Below are 18,408 nucleotides of genomic sequence, written 5' to 3'. Positions count from 1 at the left end.
GAGGTCTTGATGAAGCATCATTAGAGTTCATCAAAATTACCCAGGGAAGTTTTTGCAAAATATAGCTGCTTGAATCTGCATCTATATTTTATAAAATCTCTCTAGAATGGTGATTCTGATTTGCAGGCATGGTTGGGAATTGCAAGATTCAGGTCTAATATTTAGTTCTGTAAATCCAAAATCTCCTGTATGGTACAAATGGGGATATAGGATTGACCATATGGGAGTTCAGGAAAATGCATGGAATATCTCTATACATCACTATAATTATGAATTACACACCAATTAGAAAATCAACATAAAAACCTGTATGCAAAAGAAGAATTAGGAAAATTAGAGTACAATTTTATGGTACCAGGTACTAAAAATGCCACAACACATTTACAATATTATAATGCTAAAAGAGATAAATTCAGGCTTTTGGAAGTTGACACTCTAACTTCTAATTTAAAAATAAAAAGTTCAGCCAGCCATATGCTTGGATCCAAGTATACCCTGCTTTCATATATTTGGATGTTTACTGTCACATTATTTTTAGAATACTATTTGGCATTAAGCTGGCACAGGCATGGTAAATAATAACATTTGTCTACATGAAGTTTTATATATTTTTTCTGAAAAAAGTAATTAAGGGGATTAATTCAACTCTAATTTTTATGTTTAAAAAAAGGTATTGGTAGGGAAATGTGACTTCATTTTTTTTTTACTGTTGAATATTAAATGAATGCGATGTAGATTAATTTTGCTCTCATACCCTAGCACAAATATAATTCCACAGAACACAATTTACAAGGAAAGTATGCTAATAAAATACAGCTCTCATTATTAATATATAACCAGCATAAGGTAAAATGCCATCTTTACTAGATTTATAATTTGACTACATAAATATTTAAAAGATCCCTTTAATTTTTTAAATTAATATTAGCTTTGCATTTGTTCAAGGAAACTCTTCAAATGACTCACATTGCTTTTGAAAGGCTGATATGCACTGATATGTATTATTTAAATACTCATATTCTTGACGTATATCTAGATTTTTTTTTAAATGGTGAAAATTAAAACTACTTTTAGCCATTAGAAAAAAACAGACCAGGAAGTAACAGAAAAACAATTTTAAAACTCTTGGTGACATCTTCTGATATACATTATAATAATAGATAATATTATGGAGACTTTAAATGGAGTTTAGGTCTATTAGCTATTTAATACTACATAAAACTCACAATAACTGTGGGAAGTAGTTATTGCCTATTCTTGACTTTATTTTATGGATGACAGTTACCCTTGAATCTTCCCTTTCGCCTGTACACTTTGTCCAATCTAATAGCAAATTCTAACAGCTCTACACCACAGAATCTAGTATTTTCCATCAACTCAACTATAATCCTCATCTAAGCCACTGTCATCTCCTTACTTAGATTTTTATTACAAAAGCCTCCAAATTTCTCTCCAACCATCTGTACTTCACAATTGTCTCTGAATATAGCAACCAGAGCAATTTTTTAAAAACACGATCAGATTATGTTGTATCTCTACCCCAAACCCTACAATAGCTTCACGTCTTACCCAGAGAAAACTCAAACACATTACAATGGCCTAAAATGCCCCAATTCAGTGTTTTGACAACTTCGTTGCATATTAGACTCAGCTGGGGGACTTCGAACAAATATAAATGCACGCGTTCCACCAAGAGATTCTGATTTAATTCACGTGGGATGCAGGCTGGACCTTGGGATTGTTAAAAGCTCTCTAAATTAAATGATTATAATGTGTAGCCAAGGTTGAAAATAATTTCCCTCCAACATTTGAGTCCCTTTCTGTCTCCATCAACTCTCTGACTTCATCTTCTACCATGCTTCCCCTTATATAATCTCTTCTAACCATAACCATAGGGTGATGATATATTTTATTAACCCAACTGCAGGATAAAAGGGTCAATATTAATAATTATGAAGAGGCAATAGGCAGGAATTAGCAATGTTCTAGGAAAAAAACAGGCATTGGTCATAAAGCATAAAGGCTTAATTTGTAGTTCTTTGGGTATAAAATGCTCCAACCTCAGGGTGTTGGCCCCTGCTATTCCTACTCTTTGGAATATTTCCCCCTAGGCATCTAGTTGGCTTGTTCCCTCACCTTCTTCCATCTTTACTCATATGACACTTTTCAGTAAGATCTTGCCTGTTCATTCAATTTCATACTGAAATTTTCACTTTCATCTTCACTTCTCCTACTTTTTCTTCCCATCTGATGTACATACATTTGGCTGAATTCTTTATTTCTCTTCCCACTAGATTTTTTATTTCTGTTTTGTTCACTTCTGTATCCTAGCCTCCAGAATAGCACCTGGTCTACTATGTGAACTAAATATGAACACATATTTTTGTGCAACAAAAAAAAGAGAATGATTTATCAGCCTTTTCACATTGGGCAAGCTACCTATTATGCTTTGCCTCAGTTTCCTCATTGCTAAAATGGGGATAATATTAACACCCACCTCATAATGTGGCTGTAAGCACTTGGTGAATTAATGAATGCACAGATGGGATTGGGGTAATGCCTGACTCACAGAAAGCACACATAATTGCTATCTACATTAGTTAATTAAAGATATTCATCTTCATTTTTGCTTTAGCCACTGATTCTTAGGGCCACATCTGGAAACTGTCACCCCTAAAACGGCCTTGCTTCAGAAATATTTTATTTCATTTTGTTTTATTTTTATTTTTTTTGCTTCAGAAATCTTAAGTGTCAATATACTGTGTTGGTAAACTGGCCCTCTGGAGAAAAACAAAAAAACAAGCAATGATCTGTGGTGTTTGCCAACTGCTATCGTGTAAATATTTCCATCATGGCCAATTTCAAGCTACTAACAGTTTAACAACCAGCTCCCTAGATTCCTGGTCATTTAATAATCATCTCTCGCAACCTGGAATGATCTGGGTCTAACAAACCACTGCCCGTATTGTACTTCTGGCACACTCTACTTTCCTTCAGCTCTCCCACCCTCATCATACAATATACTTCCTCTTTTACATGGTCACAGCTCCCAGCCGATGACGTCTCTATTCATTTCTAGCCTATCAGTCTTTTTATTTCCTTCTCTGTCTAACCTGGATTCCCCAGTTGCTTACCTGCAAGATTCTTTTTCCACCACCCCAATTCACCTTTAACGCCTATGTGTTTCTGTTGTACCTGCTCTACACACGGTAGCCTCTGTTATCTCCATTCTTAACATTTGGGGGGGTCGAGTGTTCCTGCAGAAAGTCATGGAAACATGCACACCACTGCCAGAACACATTCAGATTCTTCAGCATCAGCTGGATGTCAGCATTAGTTAATTATTTTACTTTCTCCAGGACGAAAGATGTCTGGCAGAAGTGGAGGAAGAATACAGATATCTAATGACAATTACTGGATTAGCAGTCCAGAAGATCCACTTCCGGACACTGAGGGTTGCATTATCGTTAAAAACCTTGGTAACAATTTTTAACTGGTTGCCCTTGCTGGGGCCCCGGGAAAAACTGTTCCTGGTCCAGAACCTGCTCTTGATGCCCGCCCCCCTTTTTTTTCCTTTGGTCTGATCAGTGATCAGCTACTTTTCTTTTTAACTTCAGCAATTATTCTAAACTTTTACTTTAAATGAAGGTTTGTCCTCAAACTCCCAAATAAACTCTCCTCCTACTTCACATAGAAATGCAACATCAGGTATCATTTCCTTCAATTTAATGCTTCTCATAAATCTCTCTAGATTGACAACACACAGTCCCATGAGCCTTGGAAGATGTGGAGGCCTCTACTATTCAAAGTTAATCTTTTACCAGTGTCCTTGATTTTGTACCTTCCCATATCCTGAGATAGTTGGCCTTATCAATGTATTTTCTTTAATTGCCTATCCCCCAGTGTATAAATAGTCTAAATTTCTTTCTATTTAAAAAATAGCCTTCATGTTTCTTTTTGTCCACTAGCAACTGATTTTTTTCTTGACTTGCTATCTCACGCACTTTTTACCTCCCCACAAAAAAAAACAAAACCCACAAAAACCCCAATTCCTATTCATCTTTCATTCTCCTTTTGCCCTATGCATTCTGACTTCTGCCTGGCACCAACCCATTAAACATGCTCTTGAGATCACAGAGGATCTCGTAAGTGGTAAATCCCATAGATGCTTTTCAGTCTTTGTTTCTCTGAACTTCTCTGCTGCACTTGATACAGTTGCTTATTTGCTCCTGCCTGGTGCGCAGGATTCCATGTCCTCATCTCCCTCCTTGTTCCTCTTTGACCATTTATTCTTAGTCACCTTTGGAGACACTACCCTGCTGCCTCCTCAGGTTGGCATGCCACAGAGTCCCAACCTTGTTCAGCTCCTTGCCTTTCTCTAAAAGTTCTCCTAGCAAATATGGTTTGGCTTTAATAACCACTCTTATGCTACCAGCTACCAGATCTTTGACTTTAGTCAGTATTTTTCTCCTCAGCTTCAGATTTGCGTTTCTAATTGCTGTCTGGACATGTTCACTGCATGTTCCATAGACATCTCAAATGGAATACAACCCACATGAAACTCAGCATCTCCCAACGACCAGCCCATCCTATTCCTACTCTGTATCTTCAAATCAGTTTGTAGCACCACCTTCCACACATTCTTCTTGCTCCTAGGCATCCTTTCCCAATTATGTTTTGAAATATGGTTTCCTTACTCAATCTGATCTTGTTGGATTTTGTTTTTATTAATCCCCCCTCGTTCTCTTTGTGCTTTGCAAATAATGTATCTGTATCTTTTCTCTCATATCAAAGGATTTGAGGTGGCAACAAGAGGCTGTAGCCTGAACACACACAATATAACCTCTTATACTGAAACCAGTGGTATTATATTTTTACATAGCTGAATTGTGTGATTTGATAAACAAACCCACATTCAACAAATATTATAAAATAAAGGAATAACTTTTTGTGGTTGGCATATGGTATCTCAAAGTTTTTAAGTATTTTAAAACTGTTTTTATTTGAATTGCTTCTTAATATTGTTATAAAAATGCAAGTCCAAAGATTTAAGGGCAAGCAGTTGCCAGGCACGTGTTACAAAAAGTGTTTATGAAATCCAAATGTATAGTTTGAGAGAGACCATACAGGGATGATGGCCAAGATTACACTTAATCCACACTTGGAAAAGTTAGGAATATTTGCCCATCAGTGAGGTCATACATTCCAGGCAGCAGAGCTGATGCTCTGCTTGCTAAGTCAGGATGCATTTTATTTTAAAATTAAAAACACACATATAGTTACATACCCACCCACCTCCCTTCTGCCTGCGCTGCGCGCACACACACACACACGTGCACGCACACACACACAAACACAGACACTTAACCACACCAGCTCTTGCCAATATATATCTGGAGGAATCTCCATAAGGATCCTGAACAGTAGATGATTTATGAATCTACTGCAATATCACAGCCAGCCAGCCACCACCACTGGCACTAGATTGTAATTTTGTACTTAGTTTTGCTACCACTCTTTCATATAAGACAGTAAACTAAAGTGATTTTCAAATATGTGGGAGACCACGGGGAAATCTTTTCTGCTTCTAGTAAGCACAGAATGCTATTAATGAGCCACGGATTGCTTCCCTACAACGCAATGCACTTAGCCACTTCCTCTGTGCTCACAGAAGCTGCGATTATCAAATTCTAAAGCAGTAGTTTGAAAAATGACTTCATTTTTGAGAATTTATAGGATATATATCTTTATAAATTTTATTTCTGCTTGCCATGGGGAGCTGAGTGTCTGCTACTGACATAAAGTTTATATAGCACTTTGAGCTTCTGGGGTAAAAGAGAAACGATTACAAAGAAAGGTAAGAATATTAAAAAAGGGTAAGAAGGGAGTATTGGGCCCTGTGGATTTTTTTTTCTCATGCAATGATGTTTATTTTAATAGAAATTCTACATGCAGACAGGACACACGTTCACATGGGGAGATGACAGTGATCTTCTAAAAAGAAGTGGTAAGTAGTTTGATTAAAAAAAAAGTGTATGAGGGACGCCTGGGTGGCTCAGTTGGTTAAGCGAATGCCTTCGGCTCAGGTCGTGATCCTGGAGTCCCGGGATCGAGTCCCACATCGGGCTCCCTGCTCGGCGGGGAGTCTGCTTCTCCCTCTGACCCTCTTCCCTCTCATGCTCTCTATCTCTCATTCTCTCTCTCAAATAAATAAATAAAATCTTAAAAAAAAAAGTGTATGAGAACATCGCTTTGAGTCGGGGACCTGAGTTCGAATCTTCACTCTACCACTTATAATACGTCATGTATTATTCTATAAGCTTTACAATAATTGACTCAATGGGTCCTCTCGACACTTATATGCAGTAGATGCTGTTAATATTCCCATTTTATAGTTAAGTAAACAGAGGCACACACAAGTTAGTAACTTGCCCAAGTCACAAGGTTGCACCGCTGATAAGTGACGAGCCAAGGTGAGCTAACATATATTAAGATTCTCATAGCAGAGGTAATGGTATACCACTTATAAACATGTAGTAGGATGTTTACAAATAAATATTTTATTGATAACATATTATCTTTTCTTTATAATGCTTTTTAATTAATTCAGGATTCATCAGGATAAAAAAGTATATCTCAAGCTAACAATTCTCTCCTAATTTGTTGTGGCAGGCAGTCATTCAATCCAATTTTCAGCAGCAATTTAGATTGAGTATGTGCGACATTATTTGCCATTATATTCAGCTTTAGGATATAGCTGATAAAAAAATAAAACCCAAAACATGTCCCAAGCATCATTAGAGAATAAGTGTTTTTGGTATATGTCTGATAAAAAAGAGCTTTGGAATAAACATAATGGAAGGGCCTAACTATATATGCATTTCAAGTACCATAGGTGGTCCTGATAAATTATTCTAAAATAATTTAGCACATTTACAGGAGGAATGAATACAAGCAATAAAATAACATTGAGAATGGCTACAGAAAAAAACAAAAAAACAAATAGTTCGTGTCTCCAAATACCTGTGAATTTCATTTTGCCTTAAAGAGCATACTTGGTTGAGAGTCTGCATTGTGCAAGGAGTATTGCTCTGTAATAACTGGACGATTTTGCTGAATTCAGCTTCTGGCATTGAATTTGGACATCAAATCCAGTTGCAGGGTAAGTATATCATCACTGCTAATATTGAGAGGGGTTGGAAGAAGAGGGCATGAACTCAAGAAAAATAAATGAAAATGAGATCAAAAAAGAAAGGTGAAATGCAGAACCTGATCAGGTAACACAGAGCAAAAAATAAAGTGAAGAAAGAATGTTCAAGACCATTTTTATCACATGAAAAGGAAGATAAAAAATAGTGTAACACTGATGTATTATATGCTGGCTAACTGAACAAAATAAAAAAATTAAAAAATAGTGTAACACGTTCCAAATAGCAAAAGTCCAAGAATAAGTAAGAAAAATGGCCATGTCTCTGTAGATAGATAAATATTTAAGAATATAGTGACTTCAAATATGTGAACCCTGCTGGGAATGAAAAATATTTATTGTAGTGATTATTTTTTATATTTCTGGTTTTTATTATCAATGAATACTTTTGTAACATATGATAACTTTTTAAATATTAAATACATTATAAGTACATTTGAAATATAACTTCATGGTGCCTTCTCAGCTCTGTTATTCTCTACTACTCTATAACACAAATGATTTTTGTACACACCATACTCTCAAGGACAAGTCACTTTAGTATATGTGCTGACAAAGCGAGCACTTGGATAAGTCACTTTACAAAGAGTACTTTAAAAATTTTTGTTCTGAAACAGATCTCTGCTACAGTTTTGTCATATTTCTTTTCTTTTCTGAAAGTCAGGTAAATGACTTTAAGAGGGATAAAACCAGTTTTCTGATATGAACTTAAGTCATTACTGGTAAATACACATCAATTTAAGGGGTTCAGCAGTATAGATTGTGCATAAAACATCATACTGAATAGTTAAGTGTGATAAAAGCAAAATGAATGTTTATGTGAGGCAACTGAGTTTCATTTACTCTCTTTATAACATCATTTGAAATATATATATATAAATATGGCATGTGAATTTATAGGAGAAATCAATTATATTATTATGTGTATATACTCCTCCCGTTAGTAACACACTAATGTATCACAGTTTCAGAGAAAAGCACCCTAGAGAAAATGCTGCTATTCTTCATGGAAAAATCCATGAATAACATTATGCAAAAATTAATTTATGATAAATGATTTAAATCTAGAACTCGGAATAGCTTATTTAAATGCCATCAGAAAAGAACACCTCACCCGCAAAAAGGAGTCTAGGGATCCATTTTCCATATATTCCACCACAATCATTACTGGTCTGCCTGCAAAAAGAGCAAGAGAACACACAAGGATTAGAGCAATTACAGAAAGATATGCTGCAGTTAGAGATCTCCAGCTGTGGCAGCTAAATTATTTGTATTTTATTAATAGGAACTTCATTTTCCAACACGCTTCTACAAAAGCCTTAATATTCTACATAGGCATCTCTCCATTTTTTATAGCATTATTTCTGTTGAGTTCATAAAAAGAACACGAATTACAAGGGAATTAAGAATTTCCTTTTCTAAAGCCCTACCATCGATTGTTTAGATTATGTTCTCTTTGTCCTGAGCTTTTCCTTAAAAGACCGGCGACAAGCTAAAGTGAGGCTTCATGTAGTTACCGAGGCTGCTCTGGCAGTTGTGGTAACTTCTCGAAACATTAGACCGGGCATTTCTGAAATATTCCTAAGGCAAAGCAGAGAGGAGAAATTTATAAATTCTCTTTAAGAAATTATAAACCATCAGTTATAGTCCGCTTTTAAGGGCTTCTAAGTGGAAAAATGTCAGCAGATTGATGAATTCCACAAAGTTGGTGGGCTCTGCAATAGTTCCTGATCATATCTTTATTGGACATAGATTAGATCAAGATAACAATGTTGGCAGTACATGAAAAATAAGTAACTCTGACTTTGTACTCTAGTAAGAAACTAAAGTCAGAAACTGAACATCATTTATTTCTTCTTTATTATATCTATTTGCAACTGTTAACAGTTCCCAATACCTCCATTAGGTAGAATATTTGACATAAATAACTTAGATTTGTTTCAGAGAAAGGAATCTATTTGTTCTGCCAAATTGCTCAAATTTAAAAGATAAACTCATTTCAGATGAAGGGAAAATGATATTTACCTGAAATAAACATGTATGACACATTTACTTTTTACTTCTATATTTCTTGCTTCTCATTGAAATTTTTAGCAATTGAATCTGCACTGTGCACAGAGGTTTTCTCTCATGAGTACAAAAAAAATCTGGAAAGAAATTATGTGTAGCAATGATGGAAATATTAGATCTCATCTTGTAATTCATGTCCCTTTTATGAACTCAAAGCCTTATGGGTTAAAAAGGCTGACTGTAACAAATTAGTACAATGTCTGCAAATGCTAGATTTTATATTTGAATCTATATTTTAAAGAAAGATGTGCTAAAGGTTAAACGTAGTAATAAAACTCCCAATTTATCATGCATAGTAACAGAATCCAAAGAAATTTTCCATTTTGGTGGATTTCCATAATGTTCCTCAAAGTCATTAATTTCACCCAAATATAGATACAGAACTTTATCAGAAAATACTGAGGTCAAATGAACTGTCCACGCTTTTGTAGCAAGGATCTAGAAGATCCAGGTTTTAAATCTGACGGTTTGTCATGAAATCTTTTATTTGGCTATTGGTTTTAGAGAGCTTGGAAATAGGAGCCTGATGCAAACACTTGGTTAGCAAGACACGGAAAATAAAAAATCATTTTTTTATACTTAAATATGAAAGTTCTGAGACCAGTATTCCAGTTTCAATGATAATGGATCATGGAAGTTAAGGGGAAACACTGGGTTACTACAGAGGTTGCCTGGGTTCACCTGCCCAGAGTCACATCATTTTAACCTACCTTGACCATTGCTGCCAGAGAAACATGTTTAGTTTAATAATATATATATATATATATTCCTCTCCCTAAGAATGTCAGTCTTGATACAATAAAAAAAAACCTTGCAAGCACTTCCCTGTATTGATACAAATTATTATTAGCCCTATTACACAGATAAGGAAATTGGAGGATAGAAAATTACTTGCCCAGAGTCAAGCAGCTGGTAAGGCAGAATGTCTCAGAGCTTAAGCTCTTAACTTTTATGCCATAGGTGCCTCTCTGACATAATTTATAGATCAAAGCTGTAAGGTTCATCCTCCCATGCTGGACCTCATCTCTCCTAACTAGCCCTACCATCTCCTGTTCCATTAGCTGTCATTATCATCTATACTGGTTCAATCCTCTGCTTTTCCTTTTGGTATTCCCCTGCCAGGATTATCTACCAATTTGCTTCTTCTCTCCATAATCTCATCCCACACCTTCTCAGAATTTATATACTGCACCTCTTCCTTGAAAGTCTCCATGGTGATATTTCCTATAAGTGGCATTCCCATCACATCTACTGTCTACATTATGAAATGTTGTGCCTGGTTCTATGTTAGGTTGTTTTTCTCTCTTAACTTCCCATAGATGCTATGTATCCCCATTCACTAGGTTTCTCAAAGCCATGTCCCGTAAAGCTGAGCAGAGTAGGTGCTTCATAGTAACAAGATGATTTTTCTCAACGATTTTCCTAATTCCTCAGAGGGTAACACTGAAGTATTTGAGCAAGATCCTAATCTGTGTGAATACCAAGTACTTTGAAATAGGTTCTCTCTATAACTCCTTGGGAGATACTTCAGGCAATCTTGAAGTTCATCAGTGATAAGTTTCATCTTCTCATTAAGGATAATAAAGAGTCAGATGAAGACTCCCCCAGTTTCTTGTGAATTAGAAGTTTCACACCTGAGCTCTGCATCTTTTGTATTTTGTGCAGTCACATCAATTTAGAGCTGCTATTATTAAACTAAGGAGCTGTCTTATTAGAATACTGCTGGCATCTAACCTGTAATTTGTTTCCTAGTGGTTTTCTATAGGGAGGTTAGTTACACTGTGAAGATTACAAGCAACCTTACAGTCTATGATCATATTTTATAATCAACAAAATAGATAAGTATAAGGGGAATTATGACAGGATGGTATTCAAATATGTGGCTAGGTGACAGAAGTCTATTGGTAAACAGTGCTTTGTCTTATTTTCAAATATGTAAAAATTATATAATACATTATTGCTCTTGGAAAATATATTTGGAGGTGATTAATTCTTTTTATATTTTCAAGATATTTCAGCTTTTCTCGCTTTTTTTTTTTTTACAATTTTAGCCAGTGTCCCAAAGACCTCATGTCACAGAATTAACTTAGTATGTGCACTGTACTGAAGTCAGCGGACAAACTCCAAGATTCTTGAATGTTAGTCAAGTCTCAAAATCCCTAGACCTTTTTTAGAAGCCTCATCAGTTTGCTTTAAGAGATTTTGAAAACCACTTCTACAAATCACACAAAAAGTGAATTTCTTTCATTTTCCTTCAAAAATAGCCCAGAAATGGTTATGTATATCTTAAACTGCACTGGAATCAAAACCTTGGAAGAAATCACTTATCTATATCCTGAACACAATGAATCACAAAATCCCAGATCATCTTTTTTCTGTTAGAGAGAAAAATTATTTTCGTTAATTGGGACTTCAATGGACTATTGACTAATGCTTTTTTTTTTTTCATTCCAAATCTGCGGTTGCCCAATACTTAAGATAATTTTGATATGGGTGGTGTTGAGAAACCACATGATGGTAAGAGTATATTTTCTTGTGTTGTTAAAGAAAACAGAAGAAAAACATTCTTCAAATGTTCTAAGGAAACTTGGGGAAAATATTTTGCGAGTGAAATAGCATTTTTGTTTGTTTGTTTGCCTCAAGAAGGTCTGTGAAAGAAGGGGATTACAGAAATTTAATATTTTCATAAAAGTAATGAGATTTTGCTGGATATAGTATTTTGTATCAGCTTGGCCATTTCTAATATGCTGTCAGTAATATTAAGAATCTAAACAAATCTCAATGATCTCCAACCTCTGTTACAGATTTAAATCAATTCTAGTTTATTTAACATTATATCATGTCTATATTTTCTCTACCATGTGATAAAATTTGTGGTAGGGCGCCTGGGTGGCTCAGTTGGTTAAGCGACTGCCTTCGGCTCAGGTCATGATCCTGGAGTCCCGGGATCGAGTCCCACATCGGGCTCCCTGCTCAGCAGAGAGTCCGCTTCTCCTTCTCACCCTCCTCCCTCTCATGCTGTCTCTCATTCTCTCTCTCAAATAAATAAATAAAATCTTTAAAAAAAAAAAAAAATTTGTGGTAATAACTTGGATTGACAGTTAGGTTGCCTGTTTTTTTCCCCCCAATTGCAATTCTGGATATTTGGAGCCAGTTATTTTTAACCTATTTCTACCTCCCACATTTCTGCTGTAGAGACAGTGAATTACAGTTATAATCTCAAATGGATTTGAGAATAAATAATTTTCTTATCCCTCTAAGGCATTCGAAAATATGGATGCCATATATTTGAACAAAGTTATAATATATTTTCATTCACAAGATAGGTACTAAAATTGGGGAATGATTTTCCCTCAGACTGTTGCCTGGTCATTATCAGATTGTGTCTCAAATGAATCTTATGCTCAAGTGAATTCAAATCAAATCTTTTAACATTTCCTCTGAACTCTCTTTCCCTCCTATATTCCTGTTGGGGTTAAAACATCCCTATCTGGAGGAGGAGCAAGATGGCAGAGTAGTAGGAGACCTAAATTTCATCTGGTCCCAGGAATTTGGCTAGATAGGGATCAAACCATTCTGAACACCTACAAACTCAACAGGAGATCGAAGAAAAGAATAGCAGCAACTCTCTGAACAGAAAAGTGACCACTTTCTGGAAGAGTCATATTCTATCCCTTCATAGTAGTTAACCTTATTTTTGGTATATATATAAGTTGTTCTCTCTTTAAAATTTTGGGATACAGTTTCTTCTAACAGACCAAAATATACCCTAAATCTCTAGTGTATGGCTTTGTTCTAGCCTCCTGCCTGATCACATTCTCTTTTTTTTTTTTAACTTCTCTTCTTTCTTTTTTCAACCAACTACTTATCTATTCCTTTTAAAAAATATTTTATAATTTTCATCTTCACAGTCATATTCCATCCCTTCATCGTATTTACCCTTGTTTTTGTAAATATATAAGTTTTTCTTTCTTTAAAATTTTGGGAGGCAGTTTCTTCCAACAGACCAAAATACGCCCAAAATCTAGTGTGTGGCACTGACCTAGTCACCATCCTGATGATATTCTCTCTTCTTTTTTTGTCTTTTTCTTTCATCTTTCTTTCCCTTTCTTTTCCCTCTGTTTCAGTCTCTTCTAATTTGTTTAGTGTATATTTTTCAGGGGTCGTTGTTATGGTGTTAGCATTTTGTTCTCTCATTCAACTATTCTCCTCTGGACAAAATGACAAGATGGAAAAACTCACCTCAAAAAAAAAGAACAAGAGGCAGCACCGACTGCCAGTGACCTAATCAATATGGACATTAGTAAGATGTCGGAACTAGAGTTCAGAATGACAATTATAAAGATACTAGCTGGGTTTGAAAAAAGCATGGAAGATACTAGAGAAACCCTTTCTGGAGAAATAAAAGAACTAAAATCTAACCAAGTCAAAATCAAAAAGGGTATTAATGAAGTGCAATAAAAAATGGAGGCTTTAATTGCTAGGATAAATGAGGCATAAGAAAGAATTAGTGATATAGAAGACCAAATGATGGAGAATAAAGAAGCTGAGAAAAAGAGAGATAAACAACTACTGCATCACAAGGACAGAATTCAAGAAATAAGTGATACCATAAGACAAAACAATATTAGAATAATTGGGATCTCAGAAGAAAGAGAGAGAGGGGCAGAAGGTATGTTGGAGCAAATTATAGCAGAGAATGTCCTTAATTTGGGGAAGGAAACAGGCATCAAAATCCAGGAGGCACAGAGAACCCCCCTCAAAGTCAAATAAAATAGGTCAACACCCTGACATCTAATAATAAAACTTACAAGTCTCAGAGACAAAGAGAAAATCCTGAAAGCAGCTTGGGACAAGAGGTCTGTAACCTACAATGGTAGAAACATTAGATTGGCAAGAGACCTATCCACAGAGACCTGGCAGGTCAGAAAGGACTGGCATGATATATTCAGAGCACTAAATGAGAAAAATATGCAGCCAGAATACTATATACGGCTAGGCTGTCATTGAAAATAGAAGAAGAGATTAAAAAACTTCCAGGACAAACAAAATCTAGAAGAATTTGCAAACATGAAACCAGCCCTACAAGAAATCTTAAAAGGGGTCCTCTAAGCAAAGAGAGAGCCTAAAAGTAACATATACCAGAAAGGAACAGAGACAATATACAGTAACAACCACCTTACAGGCAATACAATGGCACAAAATTCATATCTTTCAATAGTTACCCTGAATGTAAATGGGCTAAATGCCCAATCAAAAGACACAGGGTATCAGGTTGGATAAAAAAAAACAAGACCCATGTATATGCTGTCTGCAAGAGACTCATTTTAGACACAAAAATACGTCCAGATTGAAAGTGAGGGGGTGGAAAACCATTTACCATGCTAATGGACACCAAAAGAAAGCTGGAGTGACAATCCTTATATCAGACAAATTAGATTTTAAACCAAAGACTATAACAAGAGATGCGGAAGGACACTATATCATACTTAAAGGGTCTATCCAACAAGAAGATCTAAAAATTGTAAATAGTTATGCCCCTAACATGGGAGTAGCCAATTAATAACAAAGAAACACATCAACAACAATACAATAATAGTAGGGGACTTTAACACGCCCCCTCACTGAAATGGACAGATCATCTAAGCAAAAATCAACAAGGAAATAAAGACTTTCAATGACACACTGGACCAAATGGACTTCACAGATATATTCAGAATATTCCATCCCAAAGCAACAGAATACATATTCTTCTCTGGTGCCCATGGAACATTCTCCAGAATAGATCACATCATAGGTCACAAATCAGGACTCACCAGTACCAAAAGATTAGGATCATTCCCTGAATATTTTCAGACCACAGTGCTTTGAAACTAGACCTCAATCACAACAGTCAAGTCAGAAAGAACTCAAATACATGGAGGCTGAAGAGCATCCTACTAAAGAATGAATGGGTCAACCAGGAAATTAAAGAATTAAAAAAATTCAAGGAAACAAATGAAAAGGAAAGCATAACTGTTCAAAATCTCTGGGATGCAGCAAAGGTGGTCCTAAGAGGAAAATATATAGCAATACAAGCCTTTCTCAAGAAATAAGAAAGGTCTCAAATACAGAACCTAACCCTACACCTAAAGGAGCTGGAGAAAGAACAGCAAATAAAGCCTAAACCCAGCAGGAGAAGAGAAATAATAAAGATCAGAGCAGAAATCAATGAAATAGAAACCAAATGAACAGTAGAACAGATCAACGAAACTAGGAGCTGGTCCTTTGAAAGAATTAATAAGATTGATAAAACCCTGGCCAGACTTATCAAAAAGAAAAGAGAAATGACCCAAATAAATAAAATCATGAATGAAAGAGGAGAGATCACAACCAACACCAAAGAAACACAAACAATTATAAGAACATATTATGAGCAACTCTATGCCAGCAAATTAGATAATCTGGAAGAAATGGATGCATTCCTAGAGATGTATCAACTACCAAAACTGAACCAAGAAGAAATAGAAAACCTGAACAGACCTATAACCACTAAGGAAATTGAAGCAATCATCAAAAATCTCCCAACAAAAAAGAGCCCAGGGCCAGATGGCTTCCAGGGGAATTCTACCAAACATTTAAAAAAGAATTAATACCTATTCTTCTGAAACTGTTCCAAAAAGTAGAAATGGAAGGAAAATTTCCAAACTCATTTTATGAGGCCAGCATACCTTGATCCCAAAATCAGACAAAGACCCCATCAAAAAGGAGAATTACAGACCAATATCCCTGATGAACATAGATGCAAAAATTCTCACCAAAATACTAGCCAATAGGATCCGACAGTACATTAAAAGGATTATTCACCACGACCAAGTGGGATTTATCCCCGGGCTGCAAGGTTGGTTCAACATCCACAAATCAATCAATGTGACACAATATATTAATAAAACAAAGAACAAGAACCATATGATCCTCTCAATAGATGCAGAAAAAGCATTTGACAAAGTACAGCATCCTTTCTTGATTAAAACTCTTCAGAGTGTGGGGATAGAGGGTACATACCTCAATATCATAAAAGCCATCTATGAAAAACCCACAGAGAATATCATTCTCAATGGGGAAAAACTGAGAACTTCCCCCCTAAGGTCAGGAACATGGCAGGGATGTCCACTATCACCACTGCTATTCAACATAGTAGTGGAAGTCCTAGCCACAGCAATCAGACAACAAAAAGAAATAAAAGGCATCTGAATCAGCAAAGATGTCAAACTCTCACTCTTTGCAGATGATATGATACTTTATGTGGAAAACCCAAAGACTCCATCCCCAAACTGCTAGAACTCATACAGGAATTCAGTAATGTGGCAGGATATTAAATCAGTGCACAGAAACCAGTTGCATTTCTATACACCAACAAGAAGACAGAAGGAAGAGAAATTAAGGAGTCAATCCTATTTACAAATGCACCCAAAACCCTAAGATACCTAGGAATCAATCTAACCAAAGAGGCAAAGAATCTGTACTCAGAAAACTATAGAATACTCATGAAAGAAATTGAGGAAGACACAAAGAAATGGAAAAACGTTCCATGCTCATGGATTGGAAGAACAAATATTGTGAAGATGTCAATGCTACCTAGAGCAATCTACACATTCAATGCAATCCCTATCAAAATATCATCAACTTTTTTCAAAGAAATGGAACAAAGAATCCTAAAATTTGTATGGAACCAGAAAAGACCCTGGATAGCCAGAGGAATGTTGAAAAAGCAAAGCAAAGCTGGCAGCATCACAATTCTGGACTTCAAGCTCTATTACAAAGCTGTAATCATCAAGACAGTATGGTAATGGCACAAAAACCGACACATAGATCAGTGGAACAGAACAAAGAGCCCAGAAATGGAACCTCAACTCCATGGTCAACTAATCTTTGACAAAGCAGGAAAGAATGTCCAATGGAAAAAAGTCTCTTCAACAAATGGTGTTGGGAAAATTGGACAGCCACATGCAGAAGAATGAAACTGGACCATTTCCTTACACCACACACAAAAATAGACTCAAAATGGATGAAAGACCTAAATGTGAAACAGGAGATCCTAAAGGAGAACACAGGCAGCAACCTCTTCGACCTCAGCTGTAGCAACTTCTTCCTAGAAACATCACCAAAGGCAAGGGAAGCAAGGGCAAAAATGAACTATTGGGACTTCATCAAGATAAAAAGCTTTTGCATATTAAAAGAAACACTCAACAAAACCAAGACAACCGACAGAATGGGAGAAGATATTTGCAAATGACATATCAGATAAAGGGCTAGTATCCAAAATCTAAAAGAACTTATCAAATTCAACAACCAAACAACAAATGATCCAATCAAGAAATGGGCAGAAGACATGAACAGACATTTTTCCAAAGAAGACATCCAAATGGCCAACAGACACATGAAAAAGTGCTCAACAATGCTCGGCATCAGGGAAATCCAAATCAAAACCTCAATGAAATACCACCTCACACCAGTCAGAATGGCTAAAATTAACAATTCAGGAATTGACAGATGTTGGCGAGGATGTGGAGAAAGGGGAACCCTCCTACACTGTTGGTGGGAATGCAAGCTGGTGCAACCACTCTGGAAAACAGTATGGGGGTTCCTCAAAATTTGAAAATAGAGCTACCATATGACCCAACAATTGCACTACTGGGTATTTACCCCAAAGATACAAATGTAGGGATTCGAAGGGGTATGTGTACCCTGATGTTTACAGCAGCAATGTCCACAATAGCCAAACTGTGGAAAGAGCCAAGATGTCCATCAACAGAGGAATGGATATAGAAGAAGTGGTATACATACATACATATATATATATATATATATATATATAATGGAATATTATGCAGCCATCAAAAAACCCCAAATCTTGCCATTTGCAATGACGTGGATGGAACTGGAGGGTATTATGCTGACTGAAATAAGTCAACCAGAGAAAGACATGTATCATATGATCTCACTGAGATGAGGAATTTTTAATCTCAGGAAACAAACTGAGGGTTGCTGAGTGGTGGGGGGGTGGGCGGGGTGGGGTGGCTGGGTGATAGACATTGGGGAGGGTATGTATTATGGTGAGCGCTGTGAATTGTGTAAGACTGATGAATCAC

The 18,408-nt window shown here is 36.1% G+C and overlaps 1 protein-coding gene across 3 annotated transcripts in view; it reads right to left on the bottom strand.

Moving 5' to 3' along the window:
- Positions 1-18,408, bottom strand: part of EPHA6 (EPH receptor A6) — an 819,528-nt gene that overhangs the window by 114,322 nt on the left and 686,798 nt on the right. For all 3 annotated transcript variants that reach the window (XM_088025312.1, XM_088025358.1, XM_028119182.1), the window contains one exon: positions 8,322-8,383. In XM_088025312.1, the coding sequence (XP_087881438.1) occupies positions 8,322-8,383 (62 nt within the window). The remainder of the gene's footprint in view (positions 1-8,321; positions 8,384-18,408) is intronic.

The sequence above is a fragment of the Eumetopias jubatus genome, unplaced genomic scaffold, assembly GCF_037043125.1.
Source record: "Eumetopias jubatus isolate StellerSeaLion01/CBP00866 unplaced genomic scaffold, mEumJub1_p1.0 scaffold_1, whole genome shotgun sequence".
In the NCBI taxonomy this organism is placed as follows: domain Eukaryota; kingdom Metazoa; phylum Chordata; class Mammalia; order Carnivora; family Otariidae; genus Eumetopias; species Eumetopias jubatus.
Note: the sequence above shows the minus strand (reverse complement) of the source record. Positions and strands in the feature narration are given on the sequence as shown.